This window comes from Sphaeramia orbicularis, chromosome 16 (assembly GCF_902148855.1).
Source record: "Sphaeramia orbicularis chromosome 16, fSphaOr1.1, whole genome shotgun sequence".
Taxonomy (NCBI): Eukaryota; Metazoa; Chordata; class Actinopteri; order Kurtiformes; family Apogonidae; genus Sphaeramia; species Sphaeramia orbicularis.
The window spans coordinates 43,175,877-43,191,795 of NC_043972.1; the positions used below are offsets into that span (position 1 = coordinate 43,175,877).

General features: G+C 32.9%; 1 protein-coding gene across 2 annotated transcripts in view; it reads right to left on the minus strand.

Moving 5' to 3' along the window:
* LOC115436135 (mannosyl-oligosaccharide 1,2-alpha-mannosidase IA) overlaps nt 1-15,919 on the minus strand; it is an 828,462-nt gene that overhangs the window by 335,371 nt on the left and 477,172 nt on the right. For both annotated transcript variants that reach the window (XM_030158891.1, XM_030158892.1), the window contains exon 3: nt 2,311-2,426. In XM_030158891.1, coding sequence (XP_030014751.1) covers nt 2,311-2,426 — 116 coding nt within the window. The remainder of the gene's footprint in view (nt 1-2,310; nt 2,427-15,919) is intronic.

A 15,919-nucleotide genomic window follows, 5' to 3' on the forward strand; every position in this document is an offset into this window, starting at 1 on the left:
TATTATACGTGATCTTTTGAAATAGCTAGCAATAAAAATTCACTACAGGTACCCTTTAACCACAGTGTGTGTAGTGACTATGCAAACATCCAACTTCTCTTCAAAGCTTTACTTGAAACTCACTGTAAAACTGTAAAACTCTGTTATGTTCATTGCCTTAGTACATTTACATGGCATTATACATTAAATGAAGAGAAAATAAATTGCTAGCTCAAGGCTAACTTGAATGGGAAGTTCCATAGACATGCTAACGATTAGCATTTACAAATTGTAACATCTCTTTATCCAACAACAAAGGTTTACATTACAGATATTTTTAGTATTCATTCCTACAGCAACTGAAAGTAAAAATACTCGCAGGCAAACATTTTCCTAGCCATACCATTAGGGAACACTGAAAGTGCAACTTTTTCTGACCACTAGAGGGCCCCCTTTGCTTGCTTTTAACGACATAACATCACACGGGACATTTTTACATGAATTATAGACGCTGGCAGAACCTATGGGGAGCATAAGTGACATTGTGGATTGAGTGTGAGTAAACAAGGAGCAGTCAGTGAGTGAGATTGAGTGGAAAACACATGTTCAAGAAGCACATTATGGCTAGCAATTTTGAAGAAATGGGTGTAAACGGTTGATCCAATAATGTGTCAGCTGCACTGGGTCAGTGACCAGTCCATCAAAGCCCAAGTAATCAGAAAATACATGTCTGATACTAATTAATATTAAACGAATCTGCGTCACTACAGCCCGTAAAGGAGGCGATACGTTGCTGATCGTGGCTGACTGACGGAGCAGTGACTTAGCGCTCACGCATACTTGACAACAGGCCGTGATGTAAGTTACCTGACAGAACCGCTAGTATTATACGTGATCTTTTGAAATAGCTAGCAATAAAAATTCACTACAGGTACCCTTTAACCACAGTGTGTGTAGTGACTATGCAAACATCCAACTTCTCTTCAAAGCTTTACTTGAAACTCACTGTAAAACTGTAAAACTCTGTTATGTTCATTGCCTTAGTACATTTACATGGCATTATACATTAAATGAAGAGAAAATAAATTGCTAGCTCAAGGCTAACTTGAATTGGAAGTTCCATAGACATGCTAACGATTAGCATTTACAAATTGTAACATCTCTTTATCCAACAACAAAGGTTTACATTACAGATATTTTTAGTATTCATTCCTACAGCAACTGAAAGTAAAAATACTCGCAGGCAAACATTTTCCTAGCCATACCATTAGGGAACACTGAAAGTGCAACTTTTTCTGACCACTAGAGGGCCCCCTTTGCTTGCTTTTAACGACATAACATCACACGGGACATTTTTACATGAACTATAGACGCTGGCAGAACCTATGGGGAGCATAAGTGACATTGTGGATTGAGTGTGAGTAAACAAGGAGCAGTCAGTGAGTGAGATTGAGTGGAAAACACATGTTCAAGAAGCAAACTATGGCTAGCAGTTTTGAGGAAGTGGGTGTAAACGGTTGATCCAATAATGTGTCAGCTGCACAGGGTCAGTGACCAGTCCATCAAAGCCCAAGTAATCGGAAAATACGTGTCGGATATTAATTAATATTAAACAAATCTGCATCACTACAGCCCATAAAGGAGACAATACGTTGCTGATCATGGCTGACTGACGGAGCTGTGACGTAGTACTTACGCATACTTGACAACAGGCCGTGATGTAAGTTACCTGACAGAACCGCTAGTATTATACGTGATCTTTTGAAATAGCTAGCAATAAAAATTCACTCCAGGTACCCTTTAACCACAGACAGAACCACAGGCCTTGACACTTTTAATGTCAGCAGCGATCCACACAAAACCTGCGGTGGTGTACACTTAGATTTAACACAATCCAAACAAGACATCAGATCCCCCTGAGCTGCACCGACTCCATCATTACAGAAACACTTAATGAAAAGGACCGTGGCTTCTTTTTGGCTGCTCTCCCCCCAACCTTTTTCTTTTCTTAAATCTTAAACATCCCCCCGCTCTCTCTCTCTCTTGTATTTATCACATTTTCTGCCTCACAGAGACCTTTCAGACGGCTGAGAATCCCATCAGCCGTTAACACAGCGTGGCCGGCGGCCACACAGGATGCTTTTGATTCCTGCTCTAGTGTCCCCAGCTCTGGAAAGCTGTCAAACTTGGCGGACAAAATGTTACTTTAAAGCACAATAGAATGGCCTAAAATCAGTCTGGCATGCAGGACCGGTGCTGAAAACTTCATTATATTAATGCCGAGAGGGTCTTGTGGAGGTGAGAGATGAGTGGGAAACGCTTGTGTCTTACCGAGTTTAGGTCCAGGCTGGTTTGCACCCACTCCTTGGCTTCGTTGTATTCATCCATCAGTCCCATGACGTACAGTGTATCCAGAGAGTCGATGATAGACGCTCCCCTCAGACCACCTGCACAATGCATGAGACAAATCACATTTATTAAGGAGTTTATACAACACTAGAGTTACAAGAGATAACAACATTTTACAACAAGAATGAGTTTCGTTTTCAACACCAGTATACCTTTAGCTTAAATATCAGCTCCAAAACTATCATTTTTCTCGATATTTAAAGGGGTCATATTTTAGCTAAACCCACTTTTATTACTCTTTGGTTCATTTATTTGTGTATTTGGACCCTAATAGTTCATAAAGTTTGAATTTGAACCCTCCAGGTGCTGCAAAACTATCTTTATATTCGTTTTGGCAAAAATTTAACAAATTTCTGATTTAATTCCTTCTTAATTTTGTTACGTTTTATAACTAGTTACATCACGACATTTGCACATATTGTCAACAACCTGGAGGGGGTGGGGCATGACGTGGCTTATTTGGATTTAAAGGGCCAGCGCTCAAAATGACCTTTCTGGTGTCGTTACTCAGAAATAGGGTTGAAGATGGACCTGTGGAGTTGAATTAATGAAGAATTAAGGAAAAATGTACCCATGGGGACAATAAAGTATATCTTATCTTATCTTACCTGATCTTACCTTACCTTAGTGTATCTCATCTTACCTTATCTTATCTAACTTATATTATCTTACCTTACCTTATTGCATCTTGTCTTATCTTATCGTATCAAATCAAATTTTGTTTATATAGCACCAAATGTCGTCTTATCTTATCTGACCTTTCCTTATCTTATGTTATCTTATCTTACCTTACCTTGCTTTACCTTACCTTATCTTATTATATCTTGTCTTGTCTTATCTTATCTTACCTTATCTTATATTTCCTTACCTTATCTTACCTTACCTTATTGTATCTTGTCTTACTTTATCTTATCTTACCTTACCTTATTGTATCTTATCTTAACTTGTCTTACCTTAAAATGCATAATTCCATTTAAAAAAGCTAAATATCACTCCTTTCAATATAAATCTTTCACTTTTTTAACTCATGAAGACCAAAACATCCTTCGTCAATCAAAACCACCTACTGATCTAAACTATTTAAAACCTGTTGAACCATTAATCCTATCAATACATGTAAATAATTGGTGTAAAATATAGTTTATCATCTTTTCTTCAGTTTTGTCTGTTTTTGATGTAATAACCCTCAACTTTAATCTGAGCTTTTATGAACATCTACAAGATCAGTGAATTAAATATAGGAAAAAACATGATTGTCACTGAAAAAAAACAAAAAAAACATAGGGTAATATTGTAATAAATGGTGATAAATCATTTAAGAAAGGTTAGATAGAGAGGAAAAATTCATTTGGGAACTGACACAAAAGTAGCACTGGGTCTTTATGGGTTAAAATATTTTTTTAAAAATCTATTTATTTACCCCGGCGTGGTTTAGTTATCTGTTTTGTCTCTTTAGAGTAATACTTCACTCAGGCGTTTTTCCACTCTAAGCAGTTTTACGACATGAAAAATGAACCATGGCCTGACGTTGGCTGTTATAACATAATATCATGAATAAAAATGCGTAAAACTGGCATGTACATCCTGCATGCACTGATGCGGATCACATTTACTCCTTAGGTGCTGAAATTTGCAATCAAACAAAAAGACATTTTTCAATATTTGGCAGTAAACACAAAGACATTTTTCAACACTTGACAGTATCCAGGCAGTTTTGGAACAGTATTGAATTCAGTATCTGACCCCAGTCTATAACATTTTACATTAACCCTTTCATGCATGCATTATGAGAACCTTAGACAATATTTTTTTCTTGAGTGTTTTTATTCCTCTTTAGGCATGAAAAAAACAATGCAAATAATTTTTTTTTTTTTTTTTTTAATGAACCTACTTTTCGTGGAGTTACAAAAATGTCCACTCAGCTGGACACCATGCATTTAATTTTTGAAGCAAAGAAACATGTATTTAAAACTCATCATCAGAAAGTGATATACTATAGGTATTATTTGTACGAATGTGGTATACGACATTTTGTTCATGCTTTCTTATATTCTTCATTTCATAGGTCTTATGTATCTCATTGTTGTGGTTTTTTTTTTGTAGTTTTGTTTGTTTTGTTTTGTTTTCTTCTCTCTCTTCTGCCCAGTTTACTCAGTTCTGGTTGTAGTTATTGTCACCATTATAATTGTCTCCATGGTTGTTGCTGTTTGTATTGTTGATACTTCCTTGTGAGGGTCTTCGCCACCTTCTTCTCTCTTGTTCTCTCCCCTTCTTCTACCCCCCCACCCCACCCCCCCCATGTCAGGTCCGGCATCGAAATGTGGTTCAACAAAACTCATAATAAACACAGTAGAATATCAAAGGGTGCTTCATATGCTTTATGAAGTTACCCTTGGCAAAGCAAATTTGTTCAGCACCAAAAGGAACCAGACTACCATTCTGCTGTTAGAACGCTGGACAAAACAGGTAGGAAAAAAAAAAAAAGAAAAAAAAAAAGTAGTGTGAGATACTCCTTGGTAAAATGTCCAAATAAAAGAGGATACACAAGCAAAGGTGTCAGAAAAATGGGCAATGATGACTGGGAGTACAGTTGGTGTCGGCTGCTGCCTTATTGGTACAGACAGCTGCCTGTCAGCCAGCTGAGCCCATAAAGTAAATAAATAAATAAATAAATAAATAAAAAAGAAAGTGATATACTATGTGAAAACTGAAAAAAAAAACATTTTTAATGCTAAATTACTAATGTTTTCTCACATTTGATCACACTGTAATATTAGTTATTACTCATTTCGTGGAGATAATATCCTCGTCAGACCCAGGAAATTGACAGTTTTAGCTGTTTTACATTAAAAAAATTGTCTTGATTGGAGACTGCATAATGCAACAGTTTTTTCAGATACATTTTCAAAATAATTTTTATTTATTGATTGATTTTTTAATGGAATGGCCTTTGTAATGCACAACATTCTTTAAGTGAAACTGTCAAACTTTTGTCCCCTATAGAGGACAAAATGCATTGCTGGGTCTCAGGAGGATATGCAAAAAAAAAAAAAAAAAAAGTTGTTTCAGAAAACTGTTAATTACAGTCTAATAACAATTAGCAACTCATTCACACTAAAACATGTTACTGCAGATCAGGTTTATTATGAGCAGCAAAGTTACAATAATTGTACGAACTGCAGTGTTTGGGATGGTGCATAAGTGTCCACTGTGTTGGCTGAAATGGAACTAAAACAACAAACCCCATGAATATATAAGAGAACAGCTGTAGAATAACTGTCCACTGTAGTGACCACTGTGCATGAAAGGGTTAAGGTACATATTCATCATTAACTAGATACTTATTAGCATACATAGTAGTAGTGTACTGGCGCTTTACTAGTCATTATAATGCACATATTAATGTTTTGTTGTATTCTATAACAGTTTTTAACCCTTAAAGACCCAAACATCCACCATCGACCAAAACCATCTACTGATCTAAACTGTTTAATACCTATTGATCCATTAATCCTATCAATACATGTAAATAATTGGTGTAAAATACAGTTTTTCATCTTTTCATGGTCATCAGATATGACCCATTTGGATGTTCAGAGGCTCCGTAGTTACCGTAGAAACACTGTCATCTTCTACAACATTGATTCACCAGTAAAACCCATGGAGTTGGATCAATGACAATAGATGGAGACGCTTGTTTTATGTTCAGTTATTGACAAATTAGCTGTAAAAGTCACTTTTTCTATAGTTTTCTCTGTTTTGATATGTGTTTTTGATGTGTGAAAACATTGATATTTCTCCCAGAAATTAACACTATTAACACTTGAAGCCCCTTACTCTAACTAATACTACAGTTTAAACAAAACCAATCATTTTCACATTAATCTCATTTCTATAATACTTTATTTAATTCTGAAAAGTGCATTGATGTGTAATGAATGAAGGCGCAGTAAGTTTGATAAAAGACAGTGGATTATGTTCAGTTATTGATAAATTTGCTGTAAAAGTCACTTCTTCTTCCGTTTTTTCTGTTTTTGATTTAATAACCTTTGAATTTACTCTGAGCTTTTATGAACATCCACATGATTATTGAATTAAATACAGGAAAATACATGATTTACACTAAAAAAAGTCAAACTAAAGAGGATAATATTACAATAAATGATGATAAATCATTTAAGAAAGGTTAAATATAGAGAAAAAATTATTTGGGAACTGACACAAAAGCAGCATTGGATCTTTATGGGTTAAGAATGTAACTAAAAAATGTGTGGAAACACTGATATTTCTCCCAGAAATGAATACCAATAACACTTGAAGCCTGTTACTGTTACTAATACTGCACTTTAACCCTTTCATGCATAGTGGTCACTCCAGTGGACGGTTCTTCTCCAGCTGTTCTCTTATATATTCATGGATTTTGTTGTTTTAGTTCCATATCAGCCGACACAGTGGACACTTATACATCATCTCATACACTGACATTCATACCATTAGTGTAACTTTGCTGTTCTTGATAAACCTGATCTGCACTAACATGTTTGAGTGTTGAAGGGGTGGGATAAATAAATTATACTTCCTCCACTCCTTTTAGAATGTGCAAATGAAGTCATGTATATGTATAAGTTTTGTTTTTTTGTTTTCTTCCATGACCTCTTACTACCTGTTTTTTTTTTTGTTTTTTTTTCCTTAAGGACTAAGTAAGATTACTTTGTCTTGTTGCATATTCAAAATAAACTAAACTAAAAATAAATAAATAAATAAATAATTAGCTTGTTATTGTTACTAAACTGCAATTAACTGTTTTTGGGGGGGTTTTTTAACAAAAATTTATTTATTTATTTATTTTGCATATTATTTCCATGAAGTGAGTAATGACTAGTCTTAGAATATGTTAAAATGTGAGAAAACAGCAGATTAGCATCATTAAAAAGGTTTTTATTTCATAGTTTTCACATGATATATCAGTAAATCCATGTTTCTTTGCTTCCAAAATTAAACGCATGGTGTCATGCTGACATTTTTTAATCTCCATGAAAAATAGGTTCATAAGAAAATTTTCTGTCACATTGTTTTTTTTTTCATGCCTAAAGAGGAATAAAAACACTCAGGAAATAAATGTTGAATAAGGTTCTCATAATTTGTGCATGAAAGGGTTAAACAAAACCAATCATTTTTACATTAATCTCATATCTAGATAACTTTATTTAATTCTCAAAAGTGCATGTAGATGTGTGTAATGAATTAACCTACAGTAAGTGATAAAAACACTTGGATTATGTTCAGTTAATGATAGATTTGACTGAAAAAGTCACTTTTCTCAAGTTTTTTTTTCTGTTTTTGGAATAATAACCATCAAATGTAATCTAAGCGTAATGATTAAAGTACATGATCAGTAAAATAAATACAGGAAAATAACAGATTTAATTGAAAAAATGCAAAACAGAGAGGATAATATTAGGATAAATGGTGATAAATCATGTTAAATAGAGAGAAAAATTCATTTGGAAACAGCCACAAAAGTAGCACTGGTCTTTATGGGTTAATCAATGACCTTATGGTTATTATTTATTGATAGTAAGTAAAGAAGTTACATGATATGTGCCTTATATAATTTTATTACCACAGGAATAATGTTAAGATTATCTTTACTACAATAAATTAGATTTCTTTCTGACATAAAACACATTCAATAGTAGTAAATTTGAGCAAGTTGAAACAAACTATGGCTGCACGATCACACGACAAGGATTGGAATCGCAATATAATCACTTCTTTTTCAATACAGGTCAGTTACAAGCACATAAGGATTTTTTTGTTGTTGTTTCTAGAGGCATAGACTATATGTGAAAGCTCTTTGTTATTTTTACTTACTTGAAATTCTGTATTAAAATAATTTCTCTAATGGAATCATTTCAATGTTGACAATATCCTGATGAAGTAAACACTCATCATTTTTAAGTACATGCAGCTGCAGCGTTTTCGTTAAGTACTTAGACTATAGTGGAATAATTTGTACTGCCAAAATTATATAATCACACTCTAACATAACTCTTAAGGATCTGTGTGAATCACACTCACTGCATGTTAGGACTTATGCTAATTCATCATCACACTGATTTCAATAAGTAGCAACTAGGAGGATATTGAGAATAAACTGTTACTTAATGGTCAAAATATGTGGAACCTGATCCTACAGATGCATGGCCTGGAAATTTAAATACATTTTAGGTGTTTATATTGTTATTGACCTGTTTTGTTTATTTATTCATTTTTTGTTCTTCCTTTAACAGTACCAGAATGCACTGTCTTGACTGTCTTTATGCATGTCTTGTTTGTATTGCCTTTTTTTTTTTTTTTTTTTTTTTCCCTTGGGTTCTGTTTGTATATTACGGTGGCCCAGAGGTGCAACAACCCAAAAAAATGGTTGACTATAAGAAAGAAATAGAACAACCCAAAAAATGATTCACTATAAGAAATGAAAAAGAGAACAGGCCAAAAAATTATCAACTATAAGAAAAAAAAGAGAACAGGCCAAAAAATTATCCACTATAATAAAGAAATAGAACAGCCCAAAAAATCATCCACTATGAGAAAAAAAAGAGAACAGCTCAAAAAATTATTGACTATAAGAAAAAAAAGAGAACAGCCCAAAAAAATATCCACTATAAGAAAAAAAAGAGAACAGGTCAAAAAATTATCCACTATAAGAAAGAAATAGAACAGCCCAAAAATGATCGACTTTAAGAAAGAAATAGAACAGCCCAAAAATTATACACTATAAGAAAAAAAAAGAGAACAGGCCAAAAAATTATCCACTATAAGAAAGAAATAGAACAGCCCAAAAAATCATCCACTATAAGAAAAAAAAGAGAACAGCCCAAAAAATTATTGACTATAAGAAAAAAACAGAGAACAGCCCAAAAAAATATCCACTATAAGAAAAAAAAGAGAACAGGTCAAAAAATTATCCACTATAAGAAAGAAATAGAACAGCCCAAAAAATGATCGACTTTAAGAAAGAAATAGAACAGCCCAAAAAATTATACACTATAAGAAAAAAAAAAGAGAACAGGCCAAAAAATTATACACTATAAGAAAGAAATAGAACAGCCCAAAAAATCATCCACTATAAGAAAAAAAAGAGAACAGCCCAAAAAATTATTGACTATAAGAAAAAAACAGAACAGCCCAAAAAAATATCCAGTATAAGAAAAAAAAGAGAACAGGTCAAAAAATTATCCACTATAAGAAAGAAATAGAACAGCCCAAAAAATGATCGACTTTAAGAAAGAAATAGAACAGCCCAAAAAATTATACACTATAAGAAAAAAAAGAGAACTGCCCAAAAAATGATCCACTATAAGAAAAAAAAAAGAGAACAGGCCAAAAAATTATCCACTATAAGAAAGAAATAGAACAGCCCAAAAAATTATCCACTATAAGAAAAAAAAGAGAACAGCCCAAAAAAGTATCCACTATAATAAAGAAATAGAACAGCCCAAAAAATGATCCACTATAAGAAAAAAAGAGAACAGCCCAAAATATTAGCCACTATAAGAAAATAAAAAGAACAGCTCAAAAAATTATCCACTATAAGAAAGAAATAGAACAGCCCAAAAAATTATCCACTGTAAGAAAGAAATAGAACAGCCCAAAAAATTATCCACTATAAGAAAGAAATAGAACAGCCCAAAAAATGATCGACTTTAAGAAAGAAATAGAACAGCCCAAAAAATGATCCACTATAAGAAAAAAAAAAAAGAGAAAAGCCAAAAAAAATTATCCACTATAAGAAAAAAAGTGGATCATTTTTTGGGCTGTTGCACCTCTGGGCCACCGTAGTTTATCATGTCAGTGTCTGTACGATGAATACATTACTTGAAATTTGAAATGTTATACTTGTTAAATGAAAAGTTCTGTAAATGTTGAAAAGTTCTATAAATAAAGTAAAAAAAAAAAAAACATGATCCTGCAGAATAAGATATGAATAAGTACTTCATAACATCGCTGTTGGGCAGAAACCTCATAAGTCCATTTTTGCTCTTTTTTTTTTTTTTTGTCATAAAATGGTCAGTCTTCACGTTGCCCTGATGGTTTTAATAATATTTAACCGATGAAAAGTGCTGAAAACTTTAAAAAGCTTGTGACTACATCTCTTAACTCCATTTGCTTATTTAGAAAATACATAGTTTTTCCAGTTTCCTGAAAAATAACTGTTTTTCAGATAAAAATTCAGATTCAGAAAACTTTATTTCTCCCATAGACATCAGCCCAATCCAAAGTGCGATGTGACAAACATAAATAAATCAGTGTACAAATACAAGATCATTGGAAGCAACTGCGAACAATGAATAAATGCGTTTAAATAATTAACAATAAATAATCAATAAATACCAATGCAGACTAAAAGACTAGAAGGCCCTATTAGTTCTGCTAACGTAAAAAAAAAAAAAAAAAAAAAAAAAAAAAAAGCAACAGCAACAATAAAGTACGAATATGGTGCTAATGTGCATGCTAACACACAACTAGCTAAATATGAATAATGCACCTTAATATAAAAAGTCCAAATATTCATAATTGATTGTTTCGTTTTCTGCGACAGAGTTTGCATACAACAATTTCACTTAAATGTGTGTGATCTTGTGATGCCATCATTTCAAGCTGCAGTTTTGACATCAAACAATATATATACACAAAAAGAAAAAAAAAAAAATCGTCTGAATATGAATGTGATGCAACCAAGTAGCAACCTGACACATCATGCCAAATTACATACAGTACGTCTGCACGGCCTGTTCCCATGAGAACATTTTGAACCCAACATACAATTATATTAAAAAATCTACTGAACCCCCTTTTTTTTTTTTTTTTTTTCTACTGGGGATATTCACAAGACCCTCATCTCTGGACATAAACAGAGCAACTGCTTCTTGATATTACTATATGACTTCAAGTTTTCTCCTGGAACAGGCTGATGCTGGGTTATTTCAGTCACTAATCCCTTAGGTATTGAAGCGATCCACCCAGATGGCTTCTCCTTCTCTGAAATATCCATAAGGCTTTGACAGTTACATGCACATTAAATATGTCATCTTTCAACAACTCATTAACAGAAATGAGTAACCCATACAGACCCAGTGTCGGCTCCCAGATGAATTTTTCTCTCTATTTAACCTTTCTTAAGTGATTTATCATAATATTATCCTGTGTATTTTGCATTTTTTTCCACTAAAAATCTGGTATTTTCTTATATTTAATTTATTGATCATGGACTTGAATCATTGTGATATTTAACGGACTTGCCCCTCCTCCTTGGACAGATTTGATCAAATCCCGTTCACACTCAAAAAAAACAGAACATTGGATTTAAATAATAAGATAACGTCAACCGGTCCCACAAAACTTTTTTATTTAAATTTTAAAAATACTAGATGACTAAATTTCAGCAAAACGTCTTAATTAAGTGCTACATCACACAGTTAAGTTGAATTTATTAAACATGTTGAATTTACTCAATATTGTTACGTTTAATTTAGTATACATCATTACATTGAATTAATGAAACACATTGAATTTACTATATATTATTTCATTGAATTTAATAAACATGTTGAATTTACTAAACGTTGTTATGTTAAATTTACTGAACATCATTAATGTTCAATTTATTAAACACACTTAATATACTAAATATTGTTATGTTGAATTTATTAAATACCATTATGTTGAATTTATTAAGCATGCTAAATTTACTACATGCTGTTACATATAATTGCCTGAACATCATTATTGTAGCATTGGCAAGAATTTGATATGAAGCTAGCTTAGAGTCAGGTGTGAGCTTTTAATTTGACAGGCAGGAAGTCCCAAATCAAGATGATCGCAACAGGATAGCCATTGCTCTGCCAATGGCTCTCACTCAGGGTGCAACTTTACAAATTACAAAAATACAGAAAAAATCAACAAAAAGTCCAATAAGCATTGCCATACACATATTAAGTCAAAACTAGTACTAACACAACAACCCCGCTGAATTCTTAAGCATAAAAATAACACATTTACAACATAGTACCCACTACCCATAATGCACTGCGGCAAACATGCCAAACTTCATTTTTTTAGTGACTGCGTTGACTAAATTGTATTAAACAGTATTGAATATTCCCAAGACTTGTATTATTATTTAAATGTAATGTAACTCTCTTGTTTTTTTCACTAAAAATGAATTTATTAAATATTTTCAACATAAATACATTGCATAAGGATTACTACATGGGTTTTTCATTTTTTTGAGTGCAGTCAGTGGGATTGTCACCAGGGCCACAGCTCATGAGATGCCATGCAGGTGTGCTACTTTTGGACAAACTACACTTTCAGTCACTGGAATATTGAATATTATGTGTTTATGTTTATGTTTATGCATTTGGCAGATGCTTTTTTCCAAAGCGACTTACAGGGGAAAACCAATCAAATCACTCAATCAATCAAATTTTATTTATATAGCGCCAGAACACAACAAAAAAAGTTATCTCATGACACTTTACATGTAGAGTTGGTCAAAACCAGACTCTAAGCCAATTTACAGAAACCCAACAGAATATTAGACTGAATATTACTGAATATTGGAACCGTTTACCACTCAACATAAGAGACTCACAGTCATATGCCTCCTTCAAATCATAACTTAACCTCCTAAGAAGAAGCTTCGTGGGGACCGTGCCTTTTCTGTTGTCGCCCCAAAGTTGTGGAACCAGTTGCCCTTAGTTGTGAGACAGTCTCAGTCTGTACCTGTCTTTAAATCTTTTCATTCCAAAAATCCATCCATTTTTATTCTCATTAGCCTTTGAAAGGAGATAAAAATGGGGTCACAATTCAGGAACCAGGAATGTGCGGTTTTTATTTTTATTTTATTTTATTGTATTTCTGTTTTTATTTTTTTATTTTATTGTATTTCAAATTTCATCTTATTTCTTGCACTTCAAAAATTCTATGCATAATCAAACATTTTAATGTGCGTTGTTTTTATATTTATTTTTATTTTATTGTATTTCTCTCAAATTTCATTTTCTCTTGATGTATAATCAAATCTTAATGTATTTTAATATTGTATTTTTTCAATCAATGTGAAGCACTTTGGGCTACAATTTCTGTATGAAAGGTGCTATACAAATAAAGTTTATTATTATTATTTAAATCATGTCTAAAAACGCACTTTTTCTCATTAGCTTTTAATCAGTGAGTGACATGTCTGTTTTTTTTTTTTTTTTTTTTTTTTTTTTTTTTAGACTGTTTTTAACAGATTTTAATTTGTCTTTGTTTTTATGATGGTTGTATTTTGTTGTTCTTAGCCCGCTTAACACCCTGTGTTATCACTAGTTTTATTTACTTATTTAATCCCTTGTTTTATGTTTGGTGTACGGCACTTTGGCCTGCTGTAAAGTTCTTAAAGTGCTTTATAAATAAAGTTGGTATGGTATGGTATGGTATGGTATGGTATGGTATGGTATGGTATGGTATGGTATGGTATGGTATGGTAAGACCCACTGTCCACATTTGTAGACAAGAGTTTCACAACTTTATACAAAAAAAGAAGAAAAGAAAACTGACCACCACAAAGGACATTCCATAAAAATTAAAAAAAAAAAAAAAATGCATCGGAAAAAACTGTTGCATCATGATGTTTCCAATATAGGCACTTATTTAATTTAAAAAAAAAAAAAAACTTGTATTTTGCTGACATGTCTTGGGTCTTAGGAGGTTCAACATTGGATGAAGGAAAACCAAGCCTGCGACCATCAGTAGATTGTCCTCACTGTGTTGTTTTGTGTGTTTTTATGATGTTTTACCTTTGGTTAATTTTCTTTCTTGTCACCTGCCTAGGAACGACTGATTGAAATTAGTATTGTTGCTACAATCTGGCATATTTACATCTGCGCATGTTGTAGATGTTCATTAACCCTCTGGTATCCCGTCAAGTAAGGCCCTTACTAGCACCAAGTGTGCCATTTTGGCACACTTGTGGAATAATGTCAAAAAATTTTTCATACAGTTTGTTTTTAATTCTTTTACACTTTTTTTCCATTTCATCAACTTGAGCCATAAATAAAAATACCAAATACTCAATAACTGTCACATTTTTTAACCCTTTAAATACTGTGTTTGTACTGTAAACAAACAATTTTTTTTAGATCCAAAAAACACACAATTTTTTTTTTTTTTTCAATATACTACATAAAAAGTGGATCACATATTATTTGATTTTTGCAGCCTGGCATATGTCAATGATTAACAGCAACACTGGTTAATTTGCATTATTATTTTTGGCGCTAGGTCAAATGTTCAAAAATACTAGCATCTGTCAAAATGCACACCTATAAATCAAACTATTAAATATTATATATTGATTTATTTTTCTGCTCTAATTTGATTTTATTTTTGTAAATCAAGGTCAGGTCTAATCATACATATCAAATGGAAGAAATAGTGCGTTTTAGGCACACTTGGGAGACAGATGCTAGTCTTGTAATTTTCTTTTGTTTACAATGTGCACATTTTAGTTGGTGGCCAGAATTTTAAAGATCACGCAAAAATGAACAACTTTTGAATTCTAACCTTATTTAAATTGTGAAAAATAATATGAAGTTTTTTAACACTAAGTGCAAAGTGTGCCTAAAAGGCGCACCCAGATACCGGAGGGTTAATATGCACTGCCCCCCCCCCCCCCCCCAAAAAAAAAAAAATAAATAAATAAATTGTGGTGAGATTAGATTTGAGGGTTATTATATCAAAAATAGAGAAAACTTAAGCAAAAGCGACTTTTTCAGTAAAATCTATCATTAACTGAACGTAAAAACAGCATCTCCATCCACTGTCATTTATCAAACACCACGGGTTTTACTGGTGAATCAATGCTGTAGAAGATGACAGTGTTCGAAGCCACTGAACGTCCAAATGGGTCATATCTGATGACCTTGAAAAGACGACAAACTGTATTTTACACCAATTATTTACATGTATTGACAGGATTAGTGGATCAACAGGTATTAAACAGTTTAGATCACAGGTGGTTTTGGTCGACGGTGGATATTTGGGTTTTTATGAGTTGAAAGGAAAGAAATACAAAAAGTCCTGAGTGAGTACATTAAAAAAAAAACAAAAAAAACAATACAGACAGTTCATTAGTTTCTGGACTGTTACATCATGTTGTTTCTTAAAAGGTACTAAAGTACTCAGATTTAACCTAAACCTTTAATGTTTTGATTAGCGATGGTAACTTGACAGCGTTTGTGATTAAAAACATTAAAGTCCCCTGAACACATAAGCTTCTGTAATTGCTGCAGTGATGTTGAATGATAATACTAAAACTGCTTTGGGTGGCCCAGATGAAAAGCATCTTCTCAGCGGGATTAAAAGCGTCAGCCTGAAAGCATCCATCGCTGTAACATGAAAGTCTGGTCGTTTAGGAATAAGCCACCAGACGGGAAAAGAAGGAACTGATGCATTGATTATAGCAAACGTTTAGCAACTG